Source organism: Sylvia atricapilla, chromosome 19 (assembly GCF_009819655.1).
Source record: "Sylvia atricapilla isolate bSylAtr1 chromosome 19, bSylAtr1.pri, whole genome shotgun sequence".
Taxonomy (NCBI): Eukaryota; Metazoa; Chordata; class Aves; order Passeriformes; family Sylviidae; genus Sylvia; species Sylvia atricapilla.
This window is the reverse complement of record NC_089158.1, coordinates 2,974,130-2,995,806: the sequence shown is the minus strand read 5'-3', so window position 1 is coordinate 2,995,806 and position 21,677 is coordinate 2,974,130. Positions and strand designations below refer to the sequence as shown.

The 21,677-nt window shown below is 59.2% G+C and overlaps 1 protein-coding gene across 1 annotated transcript in view; it reads left to right on the top strand.

The window, feature by feature from the left end:
* LOC136369913 (collagen alpha-1(II) chain-like) overlaps window positions 1–21,677 on the top strand; it is a 79,427-nt gene extending 57,750 nt beyond the window's left edge. Inside the window, exons 18-69 of the mRNA XM_066333063.1 lie at window positions 36–89; window positions 647–691; window positions 998–1,051; window positions 1,484–1,528; window positions 1,713–1,766; window positions 2,617–2,661; window positions 3,157–3,210; window positions 3,859–3,903; window positions 4,492–4,545; window positions 4,862–4,969; window positions 6,063–6,116; window positions 6,312–6,365; window positions 6,572–6,616; window positions 7,141–7,194; window positions 7,450–7,494; window positions 8,069–8,122; window positions 8,919–8,972; window positions 9,160–9,213; window positions 9,396–9,449; window positions 9,736–9,789; window positions 9,969–10,013; window positions 10,240–10,284; window positions 10,529–10,636; window positions 10,914–10,967; window positions 11,165–11,218; window positions 11,391–11,444; window positions 11,694–11,801; window positions 12,159–12,212; window positions 12,460–12,567; window positions 12,867–12,920; window positions 13,156–13,209; window positions 13,444–13,497; window positions 13,893–13,946; window positions 14,739–14,846; window positions 14,968–15,021; window positions 15,161–15,214; window positions 15,496–15,549; window positions 15,912–15,965; window positions 16,147–16,200; window positions 16,407–16,460; window positions 17,121–17,174; window positions 17,993–18,046; window positions 18,124–18,177; window positions 18,331–18,384; window positions 18,494–18,511; window positions 18,858–18,911; window positions 19,099–19,161; window positions 19,375–19,540; window positions 19,773–19,879; window positions 20,358–20,438; window positions 20,655–20,843; window positions 21,159–21,677. Of these exons, the coding sequence (XP_066189160.1) occupies window positions 36–89; window positions 647–691; window positions 998–1,051; window positions 1,484–1,528; window positions 1,713–1,766; window positions 2,617–2,661; window positions 3,157–3,210; window positions 3,859–3,903; window positions 4,492–4,545; window positions 4,862–4,969; window positions 6,063–6,116; window positions 6,312–6,365; window positions 6,572–6,616; window positions 7,141–7,194; window positions 7,450–7,494; window positions 8,069–8,122; window positions 8,919–8,972; window positions 9,160–9,213; window positions 9,396–9,449; window positions 9,736–9,789; window positions 9,969–10,013; window positions 10,240–10,284; window positions 10,529–10,636; window positions 10,914–10,967; window positions 11,165–11,218; window positions 11,391–11,444; window positions 11,694–11,801; window positions 12,159–12,212; window positions 12,460–12,567; window positions 12,867–12,920; window positions 13,156–13,209; window positions 13,444–13,497; window positions 13,893–13,946; window positions 14,739–14,846; window positions 14,968–15,021; window positions 15,161–15,214; window positions 15,496–15,549; window positions 15,912–15,965; window positions 16,147–16,200; window positions 16,407–16,460; window positions 17,121–17,174; window positions 17,993–18,046; window positions 18,124–18,177; window positions 18,331–18,384; window positions 18,494–18,511; window positions 18,858–18,911; window positions 19,099–19,161; window positions 19,375–19,540; window positions 19,773–19,879; window positions 20,358–20,438; window positions 20,655–20,843; window positions 21,159–21,308 (3,402 nt within the window). The 3' untranslated portion in view covers window positions 21,309–21,677. The remainder of the gene's footprint in view (window positions 1–35; window positions 90–646; window positions 692–997; window positions 1,052–1,483; window positions 1,529–1,712; window positions 1,767–2,616; window positions 2,662–3,156; window positions 3,211–3,858; window positions 3,904–4,491; window positions 4,546–4,861; window positions 4,970–6,062; window positions 6,117–6,311; window positions 6,366–6,571; window positions 6,617–7,140; window positions 7,195–7,449; window positions 7,495–8,068; window positions 8,123–8,918; window positions 8,973–9,159; window positions 9,214–9,395; window positions 9,450–9,735; window positions 9,790–9,968; window positions 10,014–10,239; window positions 10,285–10,528; window positions 10,637–10,913; window positions 10,968–11,164; window positions 11,219–11,390; window positions 11,445–11,693; window positions 11,802–12,158; window positions 12,213–12,459; window positions 12,568–12,866; window positions 12,921–13,155; window positions 13,210–13,443; window positions 13,498–13,892; window positions 13,947–14,738; window positions 14,847–14,967; window positions 15,022–15,160; window positions 15,215–15,495; window positions 15,550–15,911; window positions 15,966–16,146; window positions 16,201–16,406; window positions 16,461–17,120; window positions 17,175–17,992; window positions 18,047–18,123; window positions 18,178–18,330; window positions 18,385–18,493; window positions 18,512–18,857; window positions 18,912–19,098; window positions 19,162–19,374; window positions 19,541–19,772; window positions 19,880–20,357; window positions 20,439–20,654; window positions 20,844–21,158) is intronic.

Sequence of the window (21,677 nt, the reverse complement as noted above, 5' to 3'; positions counted from 1 at the left end):
GGGTGCTGACACCTCATTCCCGGTTTCTCCCCCAGGGGATGGCGGGGCTGAAGGGTGTCATGGGCTTCCAGGGCCCTGCAGGGCCAGAGGTGAGTGCATTTCCCTTCCCTGCTCCACTGCCCTCCCCAAAGGGCTGCAGGACATTCCCACTGGGAAGAGGGGTCTGAGCAGGGATTTGCATCCAGGCACACCGGGGCCTTGTCTCCAGAATTTCCCATCCCTGTTCTGGCTGGGAACGGAGAGAAATGAGGAGAAATGAAGCGAAATTAAAAGCCATGAAGAGAAATGAGCTTTTCCAGAGCACGGTGGGATTTATTTTAGGTGGCCGCCTCCAGCTGAGATGAATCCCAGGCTGGCAGCACCTGGTTCTCCCAAGCTGCTCTCAGCACACGGAGAGCTCAGGGCTCCCACACAACTGGGAGACATCCTGGCCAGGAAAGGGTTGGGAAAGGGTTTGAAAGGAAAATTGAAGTGGTTTGGTGGTGACTGGATTCACTCTCCAGCATGAAAAGGAGCTGGGATTGGTCAGCAAATGTCAAGCAGCTGATGTGAAGAAAGGTGAAAAATGATGTGAAGGAAAAGGGGCATTTGGAATAAAGGAGAGAATCAAAGCCAAAAAGTGGCATTTTTCTCTCTCCTGCTGCAGGGAGAAGGTGGCTCCGTGGGTCCTCCGGGCCCTTCTGGTCCCATGGTGAGTCCCAGGGGTTTGATACAGATGGAAATTCAGGCAGCACCTTGCCCTTCCCAGCTCATCCCTTCTTGTAATTTACACCTCAAAGCGCTGCACTGGGTTCAAATCAGTAACCAATCAGTAACCAATCAGTAATCAATCAGTAAGCAATCAGTAATCAATCAGCCCGGTAGCGGGGTGGGGGAGGATGGCAATAGGACCCGTGGTGTCTAAGCTCAGCAGTAAGGCTCTCCAGCACTCCCGCAGCCCGGGGATGCTCAGGGATCGCTGCTGCCCCGCGGGGCTGAGCAGCCTCTGGCCTTGCAGGGAGAGGCCGGCCGGGCGGGGGCCGTGGGCTGCCGGGGCGTCAATGGCTCTCAGGTGGGTGCTCCCAGGTGGATGCTCCCCGGTGGGTGGGTACTCCCAGGTGGGTGGGTGTTCTCAGGTGGGTGGGTGCTCCCAGGTGGGTGGGTGCTCCCAGGTGGGTGCTCCCAGGTGGGTGTTCTCAGGTGGGTGCTCCCAGGTGGGTTGGTGTTCTCAGGGGGGTGGGTGCTCCCAGGTGAGTGCTCCCAGGTGGGTGTTCTCAGGTGGGTGGGTGCTCCGTGCTCCCCGGTGGATGCTCCCAGGTGGGTGTTCTCAGGTGGGTGCTCTCAGGTGGGTGGGTGCTCCCCGGTGGGTGTTCTCAGGTGGGTGCTCTCAGGTGGGTGCTCCCCGCTCCCAGGTGGGTGTTCTCAGGTGGGTGGGTGCTCTCAGGTGGGTGCTCCCCATCCCCTGTGGCGGCGCTCAGCCCGCCGTGCCCCGCTCTCTCCGCAGGGTGACTCGGGCCCTCCCGGGATGTCCGGAGCCCCCGGGCCCAAGGTAGGTGATGCCCGGCCGTGCCCGGGGCTCCCCCAGCTCCAGCCGGGATCCACACCCACCCCACAGGGGCTGGGGCAGGGGGGATCCTCGCTGCACCCCGCAGTGAGCCGGGAATTGCCGGGAGAGGGTCTGTCCTGCAGGATGCGGTGCTCACGGCAGCCCCCTCTGCGTGTCCCCTCTGCAGGGACCCCAGGGCTTGCAGGGCAGGCGTGGTCCCCCCGGCCCCCGCGGCTCCCAGGTGAGAGGGACATCCCCGGTTCTCTTCCAGGAGCTGCTGGGATTTGTCCCCTGTGGCTTCTTTATCTTCCTTTCTTCTGTTGGAGCCGGAATTAGGTGTTTTGTGTTGGGGCTCAGATGTTTATTAATTCTTATCTCTGTTACAGTCTCACTAGCTGTGAGTTCTGGCTGGCAAAGTGAAAAGTGGCTCTGTCTCCAACTCTTTCTAAGGCCTTTTAAGCACAAAATGTCCCATTATGAAATGACACCTGAATTATTTTTACTTTCAACCCAATAACCATCCACCCGTGGCCCGAAATGCAGATTTTTCTTCCCAATTACAAAACACCACCCAGAGCCATGAAGAAGGTGAAAAAGAAGGACTGGCCTCTGCCCTAAAAGCTCCATCTTGCTCTATATCTATATTACTGTATTCTAAACCCTTAAACTCCAGGTTTTCCACCCTGTGCTATCACACACTTCTATTCAAACCCCACACCCACAATCCCAGTGCTGTCACTCAATTTTGGGAGCCTTTCCCAAGGCCTCAGTCAATGCAGTGTTTTCCTGGGGGTCAGTGCCTGTCAGCACAGAAAGTCGGGAATTCTCAGTGCCCAGGGTTCCAACAGTCCCCCATGTGCTTTGGAAATGGATGCAAAATCCTTGACCTTGGGGTCCTTGTGCCCCCCCCGGAGGGGGTGGGTGGGAAGGGCAGTGTCCCCTGGGTGAGCTGGTGGGGACATTGTTGTCCCTGAGGTGTGAGGCAGCTCCTGGGCAGGTTCCCGTGGGCTGGGCTCTCCCCCACAGAGCAGGACAGGGAGAGCCACATCCCTCCTCTTCCCAACATCCATCTCTGCCTTTGCTTTTCCCAGGGTCCAGCGGGGCTGGAGGGATCCCCTGGTCCCAAAGGAGACACAGTAAGGGCGTTTCTCTGGACTGTGGTGGGGATGAAGCCCAGGTCGGAGGGATTTCCCTCCAGGGACCTGAGACATGGGGTTGGGGGATCCCTGTTCCTGTTTTTGGAGGGGAGAGGAGACAGCACTTCCAGATGACCTCCCCAAGGCCACCTGGAGGTCCCTGGTCACTCTGGGGAGGGGACAAGGAGGGGATGGGTGCTCTGGTGAGAGCTGTCTTCACTCTGGGACAGGGGCAGGAGCCAGGGAAGGGCTGGAGCTGGGCCAGGGCAGGCTCAGGCTGCAGAGCAGGGAAAGGTCCTTCCCCCAGAGGGTGCTGGCACTGCCCAGGCTCCCCAGGGAATGGGCACGGCCCCGAGGCTGCCAGAGCTCCAGGAGCCTTTGGAAAAAATTCCCAGGGTGGCATTTGGGGTCTGGGCAGGGACAGGAGTGGCACTGGATGATCCTGTGGGTCCCTCCAGCCCAGGACAGTCTGTGATCCCAGGATTCCTCTTGCAGGGTACAGACGGTGCCCCTGGGGTGAGGGGACAGCTGGGACAGGAGGGCCCTGGGGTAAGTGCATGGGAAGGGGGTGGTTCCATGTGGGGAGCTCTCATCCTCCCCCTCACAGCCCCACAAAATCCTGCAGGGAATGCTCTGCTTTCCCCAGCTTCCCACAGGGCTGATGGGGATGCCAGCCACGTCCCTGTGGCCACACTCATCGTCCCCAAAGCTCCTCTGACCCTCCTGCTTTCAGGCACCTCGATTTTTCTTCTTTCCCTATGGATTTATCAGCAGAGATGGCCCAGCCCAGCCGATCCCTTCCCTGGGACACCTTTTCCCAAAGGGGTTGGGTGCTCAGCTGCCCTTTCCAAAGGCTTGGCACAGCCTGACCTTCCTCCTGCCTGTCCCAGGTCCTGGGACCCCAACCCACAGGGCCTGGAATGGGATGAGGGATGTGGAGGGTGCATTTTGGAGTCAAACAAGAACCCCATCCTCATCTTAGGGGCAGCCTTGGGAGGGTTTGTGCATCTTCTGGTGCCTTTTTGGGGAACAAATCCCACTGGGGCATCACAGCAGCAACTCTGCAGAGCCAAACTGGTGCCTCCCATATCCCATCCCATCCCTGTGCTGTGGGAGTGTTGTCACCTCCAGGAGCACAAGCAATACTTCCATTTGTGTTTTACTTTTTTAACTTGCATTCTCTCTCTCTCTCTGAAGGGTTTTCTTGGCCTGCCAGGCCCCAGAGGCCCCCAAGGAGAGCGGGTGAGTGATGGCATCCATGGGATCCCTGCTTGGGAAGCAGGAGAGCCATGGCACAGCAGCCCAGAGCTGCAGCTCTGTGTTCTTTACCTGTGATTGGACTTGCTGTTTGAATAGGTGGCAGCCGGAGCTGTTTGGGAGGGCAGAGCTCAGTTTGGGCTCCTTTTGCTGTTGTAAGAGGAGCTTTCAGACCTGGGAGTGTCCTAAGGGATCCTAAGGGATTCCCTAAGTGGCCTTTGGGAGGCTCAGGGAAGTGTGAATGCTTCGGCCTGAGTTAAGGAACACAGCAGTGAGGATAGGACACTTGTCATTGTTTTGGTGGTGCCAGAGGTGCCACCACCAGCTGGCACTGGCACTGGCACTGGCATTGGGTGCTGGGGTTGGTTTGGGGGGGATTGAACCCAAAAGCCCTGGAGCCTCCCCACCACGAGGAGCAGATCCAGCAGGTCCCTGCTCCCAGCTCAGAAAGGTCCATGCAGAGGAAAGCCCTGAGTGGAACAGGGCAAAATTCCCTTTATTTGGTGCCAGAATCAGATCACAGCTTGCACCAGGGGTTCCTCAGTGTAACCCCCCCTGCTGCTGCTCTTGCAGGGCTGCCAAGGTCCAGATGGAGCCAAGGGAGATTTGGGAGCCAAAGGAGGCAAGGTACCGATTCCCAGCCGCTCCCTCTGTTCAGATGTGCTTTACCCAGCTGTGGGTGGGTGGCTGTGGCTGCCGAGGACCTCTGCAGGGTTTTGGGGACTGTGACAGCCAGGCGGCTCCTTTTGTGCTGCTCCCACCCACCTGATCCATCCCTCAGTGCTCCATCTCGCTTTGGCTGTTTAAAAAATGCATTTCTCCATTCCTGGTGCCCCAGGGCCACCGGGGGAGGAGGGTTTGGGCTGCTCACCCCTGCCAGTGACGCCTCCCCAGGGGAATCGCTGTCCCTGCTTTGTGACATTCTGTGTTTTACCCCTCCCAGGGCCCACGAGGAGCACAAGGAGCAAAAGGCCCTGCAGGGAGCCGGGGCCAGGGGGGCTTGCAGGGCTTCCCTGGCCCCCGGGGGGCAGCGGGGCCACAGGGACCAGACGTGAGTGCTACTGCTGGGGGGACACACGTGTGACCTGTGCCACAGCCTGGGGACAGCCCTGAGGGGGACAGGCACTGCTGATTTATGGGATCTCTCCTAAGGGATCCCTTGAACAGCATCTTCCACGGGGAGCTTGGCCCAGAGCCCTTGGGGCTGCAGGTGCCCCCAGCACCCAGACCGAGCTTTGCTCTGCCTGTTTCACCCCTCTTCATCCCAAAATTCGCTGCTGGCTTCACTTGATGCCAGAGCAGCCTCAGGCAGAGGATTCCCAGCCCTCCCCAGCTGCCTCAGCCCGGACAGCTCTGCAGGATCCCGCTGAATCCCTGCTCCGGGTCAGCTCCTGTGCAGCTTTTGGGAGCAGAGGGTTCGTGGATTGTTCATTTTGTGTCCCTCTCTGACTCCTGCCAGGCTCTCTGCTCCTGGAGCTGCGCTGGCAGCCCTGAAGGGCTTTGGGAATGGTTTTTCCTGCAGTGTGTGTTCTGAGAGAGCTGTCTGGGTGACTGAACCCGCCTCCAGACCCGTGTTTGAGCTGGGAGCGGAGGCCAGGCTGGCTGCTGTGATTCCCAGCTTGTCAGGAAAAGGAGGATGATTTTCCCACCCACCTTTCCAGTCTGCAGGGGATGCCCTCCCACTCCCAAGGCTTTTGGATTACCATCCTGGATCTGCTCTTTCGCTCTTCAGGATGAATAACAACTCCTCCCCCCTCTCCAGGAGCTGGGGATGCAGCAGGAATCATCTCCCTGCCTTGTCCACCCTCCCAGGCAGTGCTGCTGCCACAGGGGCTGGCGCAGGCAGGAGCCTTGGCACAGCAGTCCTTGGAACTGCCTTTGATTCATCCACCAGGAAACAAAAATATCCAACTGTGTTGATTTGGGCCACAGCAAACCACTGAGGTTTTTCTTTCTGCTGGGTTTTTTAACCCTGGGGCATGGGGGAAGTCCCCATTCCCAGCAAAGCTCAACTGGTGACATTTATTAATGCCACCTCTGGTCACGCTCACAGAGTTTTTCCCTACCCCAGCAGCAGGCTGGTGACTCCCCCGGGATCAGAGGCTGTGTTTGCCCTGGGTGATCCCTCCCCTCTCTCCTGGCAGGGGGAAGAAGGTCAGATTGGCCCTGCAGGGCTGAACAGCAGCGAGGGACCCAAGGTCAGCACCAGAATTTGCTGCTTTCCCCTGGGCTGCTCATTCCTTGTGTGCAGAACGGGGCTGTGCCCACCCAGCACCCAGGGACACCATCCTGGGGAGGGTCTGCAGCCTCTTGGCCCCTCCCTGTGCACAGCACCCCCCTGACCTGCCCCTGTAGATTTGCAATGTCTGTGTTCTCCTTTGTGTCAATTTTAGGGATGCCAAGGACCTGATGGCCCCAAGGGAGCCCCAGGACCACGGGGATCCAGGGTAACTGACGGGCTGCTGCAATTCGGGGCTGGGTCTTGGAGCATCTTTGGCTCTGGGGGATTGAAACAGCACTGGGATGAAACATCCCTTGCTTGGCTTGGGATGTGCTGGAGCCGAGCACGTCCTCCAGGCACAAGGATTTTCCTCCAGCTCTGCAGTTCTGCCGCTGGCAGATGGATGGGTTTGTGATTCCTGGTGTTTTCCAGGGCCGCGTGGGGCAGCGTGGGCTGGTTGGAGTCCCTGGACTGCCCGTGAGTAGAGGATATTCCCATCCCCGTGCTGCCATGTGGAGCTGTCAGCTCTGGGACACGGGAGCAGCATCCTGGGATGTGGGGCCAGAGCAGAGGGTTGGGAATTTGCACAGGAAAAGTTGGGGATGAGCAGCTCAGGCTGTTGCATTTTGACAAAACCCCTGCCCAAATGCCACAACTTCTGAAATGCTGAGCACAGAAAATTCCAGGAAGGAACTTTCTAAGGAAGCTCCATTATTCAGAGCTGTGGTGGGTGAAGGAGCCAGGAATAAATACTTGGGGCTGGAGGAGGGAAAGCCCAGCTGAGATGTTCCTGGTGGGAACGGCTCCCCTCCCACGTGGGTGTCATTTCCCATCCCAAGGTGGAGCTGCAGGAACTGCCTGGGATGAGCTGTGCACTGAGGGATCCGCAGCTCCGCACACGCCAGGCAGTGCCACTGCTGATGTCCCACACTGTCACCCTGAGGCTCTGGGGCTGGAGGAGCCCTTGGTGGGGCCACGCTGAGACAAAATTCTCCTTGCAGGGCTCACGGGGCGTGCCGGGAGCGGAGGGCGCAGAAGGAAAGCCTGGTACACAGGTTCCCATCCTACATCTGTACTTGGCTGGGGACAGGGGCTGGCATGTGTGGACAGGGGCTGCTGAGCCCGTGGGGACACTTCCCAACCTCCCATCCCACGGCTGTGGGGGACAGGACCTTGACACCATCCATGGGGACACTTCCCAACCTCCCATCCCATGGCTGTGTGGGACAAGACCTTGATACCATGAACTTTGCCATGATGGAGACTGGGAGAGGCTGTTCTGCCTCCTCATCCTCATCCTCATCCTGCAGGGCCACCCAGGGATCGTGGGCAGCCCAGGCAGGAGGGGACCACCGGTGAGTAGAGCTGATTTCTGGCCTTCCATCCCTCTGCTCAGCTTTATCCCTTTGGGAATGTGCCTCCAAAGTGTGTCCATGGGATGGGGTGGAGCGAGAGCAGCCAGAAGGGGCTCCTCTGGGAGTCCTACTGAGGGGAGAAGGATTTGGAACAGGACAGTGGGATTTCCCCTGAACAGATCCAGCAGCAAGAGCAGGGCTGGCAGCAGGTTTTCCCTTCTGCAGGACTTCATAGATTTTATCTTCACTCTGAAATTAAAAAAAAAAATTAAAAAAAAAATCTGGTGCCTCCCTCAAAAGAGAGGATGAAACCTGGGTCAGAGACACACCTGAGTGCTGCCAGCATCACCCTGAGTGTCTAGGGGCACGAGTGGGTGTTGTGTCTGTCCACACACAGCCGCAGTGATTCCGTGAGGAATCCAGGAGCTGGATTTTAAGGAAAATCCCCAGTGCTGCCTTTACCAAGCTGGACCCTTGACATTTGTGCTTTGGGTGGGGTTCAAACCCAGAGCTGAGTCTCTCCATCCTCCTCTCCTGTCTCCCCTCCATGACTCCTCTGCTCCCTCTCCTGCAGGGATTTGCTGGTTTGCCAGGGGGCCGTGGGCACAGCGGAGCTCCTGGATCCATAGTAAGGAAACAAAAAAGTTCCTCTGCATGAACTGTGTGTTTTTCTGGGTGGGATGTCAGTGGGGCTGGTGCTGCTGGTGGAGAATGTGGGACTTTCCTTGGGAATCGGGGCATCTGTAGGACCTGATCTTACCTGGTTGATAAAAGACATTAAAAAGCGTCAGTAGTGCAAATAGCTGAGGCTGGGGAAGAGCAGAATCATTCCCCCAAGGAATCAGCCTGCTCCAGGAACTGTGCAGCCTCTCTGAGCCTAGCAGCGTGTCCACGGGGAATGGCAGGTCATGGAAACCCTCCATGGCTGAGCAGGAGCTGGGTCCTGGGAGGAGATCCCAGTGGCAGAGGGTGGCACAGGCTCAGTGGGGAGGGTGCTGGCACTGCCCAGGCTCCCCAGGGAATGGGCACGGCCCCGAGGCTGCCAGAGCTCCAGGAGCCTTTGGCCAGCGCTGCCAGGGATGCCCAGGGTGGGATTGGTGGGGCTCTGGGCAGGGACAGGGGCTGGACTCAATCCTGGTGGGTCCATTCCAGCTCAGTGGTCTGGGCTGGAGACCTGGAACAGCTCCTCCCTGAGAGCCTGCACTCAGTGGCCTTGGTGATGATGTTGAGAGCAAGGATTGTCACCTTCCCTGGTGACAGCCCTGCCAGGAGCCACCAGGACCAGCCACAGTGGCTGAGTTGTCCCCTGTGACCATGCTGGCCTCAGGTGACCCCTGGCCAGGAGCTCAGGGGCAGCACTGGGGCCGGTGGAGCTCGTCTCCTCCCAGCCTTTGGTGACACCTTCTCCCCAAATAATCCCAAAGGGCTCTCCAGGAAAGTCTGGACCTGATGGAGAGCCGGGTTCCTTGGGCCCAAAGGTGAGAGCTGGGGTTTGGGGGGTGGCTGGGGGAGGGATGGTGGTGAACAGCCCCCAGAGGCTCTGGGCTGCCATGGGAGGATCTCACAGACTGAGCCCAAGGGTGCTCAGATCCCATGGGATCACTGAGGAAGGGAGGGTGCCTGACTGGAGTGGGGGGTTTGTAATTCCCTTGTTTTCCCTGGCAGGGGCTGCCTGGGAAGCCTGGCCTGGAGGGGCCACAAGGACCTGTGGGCTCCTATGTGAGTGATGGGGTGACTCATGGAGGGGACAGAGTGGTGCCTGAACGGGGAGGAGGCTGCAGCAGCCTCCAGCTGGGCCTCACCATCCTCCCAGGGCTCCTGCCTTTCCCTCAGCCATCCTCTCCCAAAAATACAGAGGTGCCAGGCAGCCCCAGCTGCCTCTAACCCCGAGCTCTTCCCAGGGCTATCCAGGACCTGCTGGAGACCGCGGGAGGTTGGGACGCAGGGGAGACAAGGTAGGGATGGGACACCCCCCCCAAGCACTGGAAGCACTTTTGGGATGAGTTTTGAGCCCAGTGGATGGGTTTGGAGGTGTCCACAGCCTCCATCAGCCATGGTGGGAGGACAGCAGCTGGATCTGTCCCCCACAGCAGGTGAACCATTGGCATTCCAGCTCCTCCTCTGCCCCAACGCCTCTGGATTGTTCCAAGAGCTGGCTTTTGTTTGTTTTGTTGTGCTTTTTAAACAAGTTTTTGCCTTAAAACATACAGACAGAAGGAAATCTTTCTTGCCTCCTGACAGGGAGAAAGGGGAGCTCAAGGTCCACCAGGATTTCCAGGAAAAGCTGGTCCAAAGGTAAGCACTGTTTGCTGCTGCTCTGGGCAGCTCCAGTCCCCCGGAAAGCACCAAGCAGGTTCTCTCTGCTGGGCTGGGAATGGGGGAAACGGGAAATCTTTGCCATGGGGAGCTTTTGCAGTTAAACCAGGAGGGGGCTCAGCCAGGGCGGTGACACTGATGGTGCTCTTGTCACCCAGGCCCTGCCAGGTCCCCCAGGTCCTCGTGGTGCTCCTGGCTCCCAGGTAGGGCTCTCCTTGCTCCCTGTGCTGCTGGCAGCATGGATCCGTCCCAAACCCCTCTCTGGGAGCAGGCAGGACCCTGGCTGGCTGGGTTCTGTCCTGACACAGCACAGGCACTGCTGAGATGGTCCCAAGACGTGGGGATTTCTCTGAGCAAAGCCTCACCCTGATCCCAGCTCCCTGGTCCCCCGTTCCATGGACACACTGCTGAGCATCCTTCTTTCCCCAGGGCAGAACAGGTGACCCAGGTCCTCGAGGGCTTCCAGGGCTGCCTGTAAGTGCAGAGCTGCTCCCTGCTGGGCTGGGCTGATGTCCCACAGGGAACAGCCCAAACCCCGAGTGTGTGGGTGGTGACAGCAACGTGGGGTGTGGGGACAGCAATGTCCTACACCTGCAGGGACAGGGCCTGGAGCAGGTGGACCCCGAGGTGACCCAATTGCATCAGGCCCGGGGCTTTCCCTGACTTTACCGTGCCAGAGCTGTGTTTTGGGGGGCTGAGGGGCTTTTTGGCCTTGCAGGGCGCTCCTGGCACAAGAGGGCAGGACGGCATTCCCGGGAAGCCTGGCTTGGGGGGAGAGAGAGGCGCTCCTGGAGCAGCTGGTGCTGCTGGCCCGGCTGGGTACCCGGTGAGTGCTGCTGGGGCCCCTCCACGGATCCTCTCAGGAGCACAGAGATGAAGGATTTTGCTGCAGCAGCACCTTTGGGGAGCTCCCTGAAGCACCTGCAGGAAGGGAAGGAAAAGGGAGGCTGTTGCAGGGGGCTGGAGGAGCTGGAGCACGGATTCTCTTCCCGTGCTGATGTGTGGGGTGTCAGCACATCCCAGCCCCCGCTCAGGAGCCGCAAAATCAAAATCTCCTGAGTTTGGGCCAAGCCTCAATGCTGATGTGGGGTGTTTGTTCTCAGGGCCAGGAAGGTCCAAACGGACGTGAAGGGCCTGCAGGGATGAGAGGAGAGAAGGTGAGGACAGAGGAGAGGATTTGGTTTCTCTGGGAGCTGCCCAGAGCCTCAGGCTGTCCACACTGACCTCCCCAGGGCTGTGGGGATCAGCGCTGCTCCCAGTGTGGCCCCATCCCCTGGGGCAGGGATTTACATCTCGAGGAGCTGCAGAGGCAGAAGCACCACGGCTGCTTGTCCTGGTTTTGTGTCCTCTGCAGGGCGAGGTGGGAGATCCTGGGGCAGCCGGAGTCCGTGGGCTGGATGGGGAACAGGTACAACAGCTGGGAACTGTGTCCCCACCCTGGTGGGGCTGCTCCAGCCTCCACAGCTCCCCGCTCCAAGGATGGCAAAGGACAGGAGGAGGCTGCTGATCCTCAGAACAGCCAGCAGGTTAAAGCTGGGACAACGAGCTGTGCTAGGGCTGGGCTTTTCTTCCCTCTGCAGGGACCACCAGGAGCGCCAGGAGCAGAGGGTCAGCCGGGGCCCAAGGGTGAGCAGGTGGGTGCTGGGGGTGATGCTGGGGTGCTGCTGGGCTCACCCCACTCCTGCTGGGTCACCTGAATCCATGGCAGGCGTTTGAAACCACCCCCAGCATCTTCTTGCCCGGGGATTGACGTTGCTGGGCATGGCAAGGGCGTCCCATAAGGAAACTGGGATTTTCCCAGTATGGGAAATGACGGGGGGCAGAGCCAGGCTCAGCTGGAAAAGGCAGCCAAGAGTCATCCTGGTCATCTTCATCCTGTCCAGGGAGAGGCAGGAACCCGTGGAGCTCCAGGCATCAGAGGGAGCCCTGGGGAGCCAGGGGACAAGGGGACAGAGGGGCCACCGGGACAGCCTGGGAAGCAAGGGAAGGAGGTATGTGTGGGATTGTCCCCTCAGGGAATGGGAAAGGTGCTGCCTCTGGACCCTGCCCACGCCATGGCTCTGCCCCACAGAGCCTGGGATGCTCCATGGAACCGGGGTTGATGCTCTGGGGTCTGTGCTGGGCGAGGTGGGCTCAGCATTTTGTCCCCACTCACTTTTGGGGTACCAAGGTCACAGCTGGGGTGATCTCCTGGCACAGGAGGTGAGGCTGTGCCTCACCCAGCATCAAAATCCCGGCCAGGGGAGGGTGACAAAGCCCATGGAAATCAAATCCCAGCTTTTGACCTGCCCTGGGATGGGGCTGGGGAGCAGCTGCTGTGTCTGATGTGGGCATTTCCCCCCGGGCAGGGTGACACTGGTGACACTGGAGACCCGGGCGAGCCAGGACTGCGGGGACGGAAGGTGAGGGGTGTCTCTGACTCTGTCCCTCTTTCCCTTGGGAACACCCCTGGCCTGCTCAACCTCTGCTGCTCCATGGTGGGGACAGAGCAGGACAGGGGTGTCCCCACGGCTGAGGAGCACCCCAGGGTGACCTGCTCTCTGTGGCACCCTGCCAGAGGGTGACACAGCTCATCTCCAAGCGGAAACTCATTTATTGCTGGGGTTTTTTCCCCTCATTGTGGTGACACTCATCTCCGTCCCTGAACAGGGCAATGCTGGCCCCAGGGGCCTTCCTGGAATTCCTGGTCCAGGAGCTGCCACGGGGAAAATTGGAGGGAAAGGCCAGAAGGGAGAGAAGGGCCGAGAAGGTTTGGTGGCAAGTACAGCTGGGGCTGGGCTGCCTCACCCTGCAATGTCCCCAAAGGCGGCTGATGGCTGCCGAGGAGGGGACTCACCCCTGGTGGGACACTTTGGGCTCTGGGAGCTGCAGAAAATCCTAGGAATTGTCAAATCTCCCTAAGTGGGGAGTTTCGTGTCTCACAGGCACGACACCAAGACTGAGTCTTGCTGGCACAAAAGGATAGTTTGGGTTTGTGGGGTGGTTTGGGGTAATGCTGCCTCCAGCCAAATTGCAGCCCCTGCTGGGCTGGGAACACGTGTCCCTCTGTGTGCCAGGGCCAGGGCGGTGTCACCGGAGCTGCAGGACCTGCTGGAGCCAGAGGATGGTTTGTAAGTCAGAACTTGTCCCCTGTCCCCTTTCAACCTGTCCCAGACCTGCTGTGAGGGTGTGTGTGTGACTGGAGCACTGGGCAGGGCTCTATCTCTGTCACAGACCTGCCAGGGGACATTTGTGTGACTGGGAGCACTGGGCAGGGCTCTGTCTCTGTCCCAGACCTGCCAGGGGACATCTGTGTGCCTGGGGCAGGGCTGAGTGACCCGGGCTCTCTGCTTGTGCCCTCAACAGGGGGGAACAGGACTCCAAGGTCCTCCTGGGCTCGACGGTCCTGAGGGAGAGAAGGTACGGAGGGGTGATGGCTCCCACCCTTTATCTCTCTGTCCTGTCTCTGAAAGTCCCTGCTCTGGCCTCTTCCCAAGCTTTCCTGGTGGGAATGTGCTGGGCTGGCTGCATGGATGTCCTGGGCAGGCTGGTGACAGGGGGACCTGCCATGGGACACCCCTTGCCTGAGACCCAAAGCCAGCAAGGCAGGGAAGGTCTTTTCCATGGACAGAGGTGTTTCCCCTCCTTTCCCAGGGAGATCCAGGGCCACGAGGTGTGGATGGAGCTGCTGGGGCTGCAGGATTCGAGGTACTGAAGCCTGGAATGTTGCAGAGCTGGGAAATGCCACAGGCTTCTCCAGCTCTTCCCTATTTCCAGTAAAAATAAAGGATTTATTGCACACTCACTGGCCAGGTCAGGAGGCTCAGGAGTGAGGGGGGGATTTAACACCTCAGCACTGACTCCTGGGGCCCTAAAACCCCAAACTCCCAGAACCTAACCTGCCAAAATCAGCCCCTTGCCAGCACCCAGTGGTGCCTCATGGAAAACCTGTTCCTGCCACTGACTCCTGTTCACTCCCACGAGGTTCCCAGCGCTGTCTTGGCCAGCTGAGCGTGGGATGTGGGACAGGATGGTCAGAGTCCTCACAGAGGTGAAGGACACGGTGGTGAGGGGCTTTTTGTAAACCCCCAATGCCCCCACAGGGACTGGCTGGAGATGATGGAGCAAAGGGAGATGGTGGCAAGCCCGGCCCAGTGGTGAGTACGAGCTCTGCCTCCAGAAATTTCCCCTGGGAATGAGGTTTGGTGGCATTTTGGGATGTGTCTCACCCTGGGGGTGGCTGCAAAATGAGCTCTGCCAGCCTGGCCATGGCTCCCAGCTCCTGCCCTGACTGAGTCCCTGCTTCCTTGGATTTCCCACAGCAAAAGCTCCTTAAAAGAATTTTAATAGAGCTGTTAAAAGCCATTCCAAAGCTGTTGCACAGGTAACACTGAGCTGCTGGAACCTGCCTGAGGCAGCTCCAGGGTTCTGGATTTTCCCCTCCTTGGAGCAGATCCACAGGTGTCTGTGTGCTCTGGGAGCTGCCCAGTGCCTGGAACACTTGAGGTGCCCGGAACACTTGAGGTGCCCCAGGATGGGGATTTATGGCCATGACAGAGAGACATAGATGTGTTATGGGTGTCCTGAGCTCAGCTGCAGGATAAATCCCACGTGCATCCCAATTTTCCCACGTTGCAGTGCCACTCTGCCCGGGCAAGACCTGCCCAGAATCCCAAACTGGTTTGGGTTAGAAGGGACCTCAAAGCTCATTTGATTCCATCCCCTTCCACAGAGCAGGTTCCTCCAAGCCTTTAACTTGGGCAATTCGCTGGGACAGGTCAGGCTATGGGATAAACTCCAGGGGGATTTGGTGTGGGATAAACTCCAGGGGCATTTGGTGTGGGATAAACTCCAGGGGGATTTAAAGCTCAGTGCAGCTGAAGTCCCCCCAGGGGTGGCAGCCTGCTGAGGACAGGGGCGAGCAGTGTCCCCATCTCTGTGCCCTGCAGGGCTCACAGGGGGCTCAGGGGCTGGCAGGTGCCCCTGGGCTCCGGGGCTACACCGGGCACGAGGGAGCCAGAGGAGTGGTGGGCAGCAAGGGCCAGCCAGGCCGGCAGGTAACGCCTCTGCCCCACGGGGACATCCCTGGCACAGCTCTCCCTGGGCACAACAGCCCCGGCTGTGCCCTCCTGCCTGCCCCTGGTGCCAGCCTCATGCTTTGTCCCCAAATGAACTCAGGGGACTCTTGGGCCGCCGGGTGAAGCTGGAGTCACCGGGCTGAGCGGCACCGAGGTGAGCAGGCTCCTCCCTGCCCTATTCCCTGCTCCAGCTTTTCCAGAGCTGTGTCCCTCTGGGATCCCTCCGCCTGCCTGGGATGTGGGTGAATAACCCAAAGTTTTGGATTTGTCTTGAATTCTGGTTTTTTTCTCAGGGCCTGGTGGGTGCAAAAGGGCAGCCAGGCAAGCCGGGAAAACCGGGACAAATGGTGAGGAGTGGGATGGAGCCGTGGTGGTTCTCCCTGAAAGAGACTCTGGGATCTCCTGGATGTGTAAAAGTCCAGTGCAGGCACCATCCCCTGCTCCTGTTAAACCCTCCCACAGCCCCCTTCTGCCCAGCCTGCTCCAGAGAGAGGGAAAATCCCAAAGGGAAGATTCCAGCTTAGAGCATCCTCCTGTGCACAGTGGGACGAGGCAGGGAGGGAAGCCAGCAGGGGCATCCCTGGCACAGCATCCTCACAGAGGGATTCCTTCTCCTTTGGGATTTTAGGGGTCTCCTGGACAAGCTGGTCCTAAAGGCTGGAAAGGCTGCAAAGGAGAAAAGGTACCCCAAAATCCTCCCCTGGGCATGGCACCTGAGGGGGACAGCCCAGTGGGCATGGGGTGGGCAAGCCTGAGCTGGTCAGTCCCACTGGGGACCATCGAGAGAGAAACTGGGAATTGCCTAGGGGGACAATTTTTCCCCACCTGGAAAACACAGGATGCCCTTGGGCTGGATTTTGGGTGAGGGGCTGGCAGATCCTGCCTCCAGCCTGGCTCAGGGCCCTGAGGCGCACAGGGGCCTCTCCGGCTCTTGGTGCCCATCTCCAGAATCCCCCAGTGCCTGGTGGGCTCTGTCCCCATCTCCCCAGTGCTGGGACGTGGCTGAGCTGTTGGACACCCACCCCCCATCTCTTCTTCCCCCAGGGTGACAAGGGCCAGGAAGGGGCCCCAGGGGCCCCAGGAGAAGCTGGCAGACGGGTAAATGGCACTGCTGTCCCCATGGAGGGTGGCAGGGAGTGGGGACCTGCCCCTTGGAGCCCGTGCAGGGGGCTCCCAGTTCTCTGGGGGCTGGGAATCTCTGGAGAGGAGATCCTGCAGGGATGAGGGGTGTCTGGATTGGTTTGGAACTACCTGTCAGTCTTTCACCTGTGGTGCCCAGGGCAAGCGAGGCAAGATGGGCCAGCAGCCCCCGCGGGGTCCCTGGGGACACAAGGTAGGTGGCTTTGTGAGGCTGCCTTGCCCCCCTGGCAGTTTGGGGATGCTCCCACCTGCCTGAGCCCCGGTTTAGGAAAGAATAAACCCTGATAACGGAGGGCTCTGTCCCCCCAGAGCCTCCCAGCCCAACAGCCCCCGTGGCTGCTCTCCCTGCCCTGCAGCATCACCCTGGGCACAGCCAGGGCTTCTCCCTTTGCATTTCAGGGCTACCCAGGTGACAAAGGACTTCCAGGCCCCCAGGGCCCCCAGGGACCCTACGTGAGTATCAGCCTGGAGTTTTGGGGTGCTGGTTGCTCCCTGTTTGACCCCACTGTGTGACCCAGCTCTGCAGGGACCCGGAGCAGGGGCCAGTTTAAAATGAGGGGTGGTTTTAAGCGGTTCATCCATCTCCTCCTGTCTTCTCCTCCCAAATTAACATCTCAGGAGCGTGTGTGTAGTCAGGTAAATCACATCATTCCCAAAATGTGGTTCTGGAGGCCAAATCCTTCTTTTGAGGTCTATGTCTGATACCAGGCAGTGTTGAGCACAGATGGGGGGCTGTGCCCACCTCCCCAGAGAGCTGTCAGGGCTGGAGGGACAAACTGCAGCCAGCAGGAAGGACTTAAATATTTATTTTAATTACTAGAAATCGCTTTTTCTCTGCTTAAAATAATAATAAAAAAGCCCAACTTTGGCAACTTCACAGAAAAAAAGCTGGATATTCTCAGCCAGCCAAGGCACCTCCAGTGCATTTTTAATGGGCTTTCCTGAGGGATCCTTCTGAAAGCAAAAACCAAAGGAATGATGAGAAAATGCCTCAAAGTTTCTAAAACTGCCTGAAATCCTCAGAATCCTCAGGTGTGGGGAGATCCCTCCTTGCCAGGGGCTGACAGCAGCAGCTCAGGCACAGGGTGAGGCTGTTCCATGTTTCTCTCTTAGGGCATCCCAGGGCTGAAGGGCATCAAAGGAGACCCTGGACCGAAAGGACACAAGGTGGGGGACACGTGCCAGGCACAGCAGGGACACTGGGCACAGGGTGGCATTTAATTTGCTGAATGCCATCCCTTATCCCCCTCCTTTTGAACCCTGATGGCTGCACCATCCTTCTTCTTTGGGGGTTGGCCACCATGTCCCCAGGTGCTGGGAGATGGAACTTTTAGATTTTTCTCCCAAATCCAGTCCTTTTCCAGCTTTTCCATCCTCCTGGAGTTGCAAGCAGCCTTTTAATCCCTGCTCTCAGCGTTGATGCTGATGTACCACGAGCTGAGCCTCCTTTGTGCCATTCCTGATGGATGTTTGGCTGGAGAAGCCAAGCACATCCCCTCCCTTCCCCTCCCCATCAATAAGAGTGATAAGCAGTCCCTGGCAGTGAGGAGCTGCTCAGAGCCTTCAGGAAAATGAAACCTTGGGAATCATTCAGACTTGAAATTTATTGTGATCTCAGTGAGCAGCTCCTGGGAGAGCAGCCAGAGGGGAGACTGTGCTGCGATTTTTCCCCTGCTTCTGGTTTCAGCACACCAAGAATCTTCTTTATTCTCTCCAAGTGCTTCCTGGCAACTTCCAAGGTTTTCCTGAGGGATATTTTAGTCTGGGATGATCCTTTCAGTTCAGAGCTGATCATCTCTCCTGCTGGCCCTGTCCCCAGCAGTGCAGTGCAGTGAATGCTGTGGAACCAAAGGGATGGATGTTTGGGGCTTTTTGCTCCAGAAGTTTTGCAGCCAGCCATAACTGGGAATTTCCCCACACACAGTGGTGTCCTGGGGGTTTTGTCCTTCCCTTTGCCACCAAAGCTCTCCCTGACTCTCTCCTAGGGCGAGAAGGGCAGCAAGGGTGACCTGGGCCAGCAAGGGGATGATGGCTTCAAGGTGTGTGACAGGTTTTGCTCTTTTCCTTCCCCCCTGGTCCCTTGTCACCCTGTGTGACATCCTGCCACGTTTCCCAGGGCAAGCCAGGACCCCACGGTGTCCCTGGGAGGCCGGGACCCAAGGGAAAACAGGTAAGGGCAGGGTGGGGAGGGATGTCAGGGACTAAAATGAGTATTTGGGGTGAATTTCTTATTTTTTCATAGAAAATCCACCTGGGGAAGGGGCTGGGCTGTAGAAGGATGCAGGGCTGGGGGATGTCCTGAGCTCCTCTGGTGTCCTTGCAGGGTGACACTGGCCCCCCTGGCCCACGGGGACACCCTGGAATTCCCGGGATGCCGGTGAGTCCTTTCCCCTCCTGCAGGTTTGGGGATCCCTCCTGGCCCCACAGGGATGCAGCTTTGATCCCACCTGCCTCCCTCTTATCCTGCTCTTGTCCTTTCCTCCCAGGGCTTGTCAGGACCCAAAGTAAGTAGTGGGGAGCAGCTGGAGCAGGATCGCTCCTGCCACGGGGTCCCTCCTGCCACGGGGTCCCTCCTGCCACGGGATCCCTCCTGCCACGGGATCCCTCCTGCCACGGGGTCCCTCCTGCCACGGGGTCCCTCCTGCCACGGGGTCCCTCCTGCCACGGGGTCCCTCCTGCCACGGGGTCCCTCCTGCCACGGGATCCCTCCTGCCATGGGGTCACTCCTGCCATGGGGTCCCTTCCCTCCCTCCCACTCCAGGGCTGCAGGGGGGGCTGTGGGGGTGCAGCTCAGCACAGCAGCATCTCCCACCTTGCTTTCCTTCCCTTCTCCCCCTCCTCCTCTGGCAGGGGCTGAGAGGCTTCCCGGGCCTGCCAGGCCCCCGGGGCACACCGGGACTGCCGGTAAGCAGACCCACAAAGGCCCCCCATCCCAAAATCTGAGCCCCTCACTCCCCTAAACGTGGCAGTGAGGCCCTGCCATGCCATGCTGTCATTCCATGGGGGTGTCCAGCTGCTGGCACAAGTGGAGGAGCTTCTGAGGGGCTCGTGGGCAGCAGCCAGTGCCACCAGCACTGTCATTGTCCCCCAGGGTCTGGCTGGTCCCCCTGGTCCCAGAGGGCCTGCGCTGATACTGTCCCAGGAGGAGCTGCAGGTGAGTGACCCCTGACCAGGAGGGAAAGGGCTGCCAGCGATGCTGTCCCATGTCCTGCTGCTTCTGAGGTCCCCTGTGCACCAGGACCAAGAAGATCCAGCTCCTCCCTCTCCCCCCACACTTGTCCTTGTCCCCTGCACATGCCATCCCCTTGCTCCTGGTGGCAGGATCCATGGTCAGCATGGTGATATCCCCTCCTTCCTTTTCTTTCAGCACCTCATTTATTCCTCCAACCACCTGAATTACACCGTGGTCTGGGCTCTGCTGGACACCCTGAGCCGGGAGCTCCAAGCCCTCGTGGAACATCCCAATGGCACCAAAAGCCACCCGGCCACCACCTGCAAGGAGCTGCTGCTGGCTCACCCCGGCCTGCCCGACGGTACCAGGGCCATGGGGGCCCCTGGAGCTGGCCCAGAGCCTGTGGAGGGACAGGCAGCTCTTTGAAATAAAAGGGGAATAAGGATTTTGGGGAATGAGGTGTGATGGGCCTCGTGGGTATCCCTGGAGAAACGGGCTGGTGGCCAGGCCACCAGCTGGGGAGGGGGGATGGCACAGTGTGACACCCTCCTTGTGCCAAAGCTGGTGCCAGGGGCTCTCCTCTCTCCCTCCAGGGCAATACTACATCGACCCCAACCAGGGCTGCCCCCAGGACGCGCTGCTGGCCTTCTGCAACTTCACAGCCGGGGGGGAGACCTGCATAGCCCCCGTCCACAACCAGGTACAGCCTGGCCTGGGTGGGACACTGCAGCCCCAGGGACCCCTCACGGTGGGTGGAGAGGGACAGGGTGCCCAGCCCCTCGCTGTGGTGACCAAATCCCTCTCTGTGGTAACAATCTCTCGCTGTGGTGACCAGTCCCTCTCTGTGGTGACAATCTCTCACTGTGGTGACCAAATCCCTCGCTGTGGTGGCCAGTCCCTCTCTCTGGTGACAGTCCCTCACTGTAGTGACAATCTCTCACTGTGGTGACCAGTCCCTCGCTGTGGTGACAATCCCTCGCTGTGGTGACAGTCCCTCGCTGTGCTGCCCACTGCCCTGGCAGGGAGCTCCAGGACCCCTCTGAAATGAGGATCGTGGTGACAGTGTGTGCCAGGCTGCAGGGACACACCACGCACACATGCTCTGTGCTGGCTCCTTGTCCTGTCAGTGCCACTCTCCTCTGTCGGGACAGCGTGACAATTGTCCCCTGTCCCCTCAGGTCCCCATCAAGGCTTGGCTGAGCACTTACAGCTCTGAGAACACCTTTGAGTGGTTCAGCACCTTGCCCGGGGGCTTCCTGGTGAGTGCCCGGCCGGAACAGCCGAGGGGACACAGTGCTGAGGGCGGGGGTCTCCGAGTGCCACCCCGCAGTGCTGGGACAGCACCCCGGTGCCCTTGCTGTGCGCACAGAGGGATGTGACACCTCCTGCGCGGTGCAGGCGGCTGGGTCCTGCCCTGGTTTAGCCCTGGGGGAGCAGAGCCCCCGCTGCCCGGTTTCCTCCCGCTGTCCCCGCAGCTGGAATACGCGGGGGCCAGCCCGGTGCAGCTGCGCTTCCTGCGCCTGCACAGCCACCGCGCCGCGCAGAGAGTCTCCTACTCGTGCACACCGGCCCCGGAGCGCGGCCGGCCCCAGCCCGACAAGGAAATCCGCTTCCTGGCCGACTCCCGCCGCCACAGCTACACGGCCAGCCTGCACGGCTGCCTGGTGAGCCCGGCCCTGCGCTGCCTCTGCAGGGAAAAGCCTCCCGACATGTGGGGAGCCCTTCGGAGGGTGTTTGAGCCCCCTGAGTGTGGGATGGACAGGGCGGGTGAGAACATCAGTGGGATGGAGAACATCAAACCCTGGCCCAAAGAGCTTCCTGCTGTTGGGATATGACATGGGCTGGAGAGGGACATGGGGCTTGGGGGAGGTCACCACCTTGGAAAAGCCTGGGGATGGAGACTGGTTGCAGCCAAGGGAGCTCCAGGCCCTCAGCTGAGAGGTTTGGTGCCACTCAGCTGTCCCTGGTGGTCCTTTCAGCTGGACAACGAGTCCTCCATCACCGACACCATCTTCCAGTTCAGCACGGAGGAGCTGTGGCTGCTGCCCCTGCGGGACCTGGCTGTCTTCCACAACGGCGACGCCTCGCACCAGTTTGGTTTCACAGTCGGACCAGTTTGCTTCAGCTGAGAGTGGTGCCACCCAGACCGAGCCAGCCGGTTCTGTCCCCGCCCAGGAGCCATCCCAATGGGGACAGGTGGAGGCTGGGGGTGGCACGGGGCTCCCACCTGCTCCACAGAGCTGCTGGTTCTCTCCGAGCTCCGTGCTTGGAGTTGTGTTGTGGCCTGGACTCCACTTCCTTCTGGAGTAGAGGAATATTGTTTACAGAAGTCATTTCTCTATAAATTATATATATATATATTATATGTGTATATATTACATATGAGAAGGTGCTGATTTAATGACTGCTTGGGGGAGGTTTGTGTAATTGTAATCCCTGGGAACTGTCTGTAAAGGAAAAAAAAATCAAGGACAAAACTAGTGGCAGCTTGGGGAAAG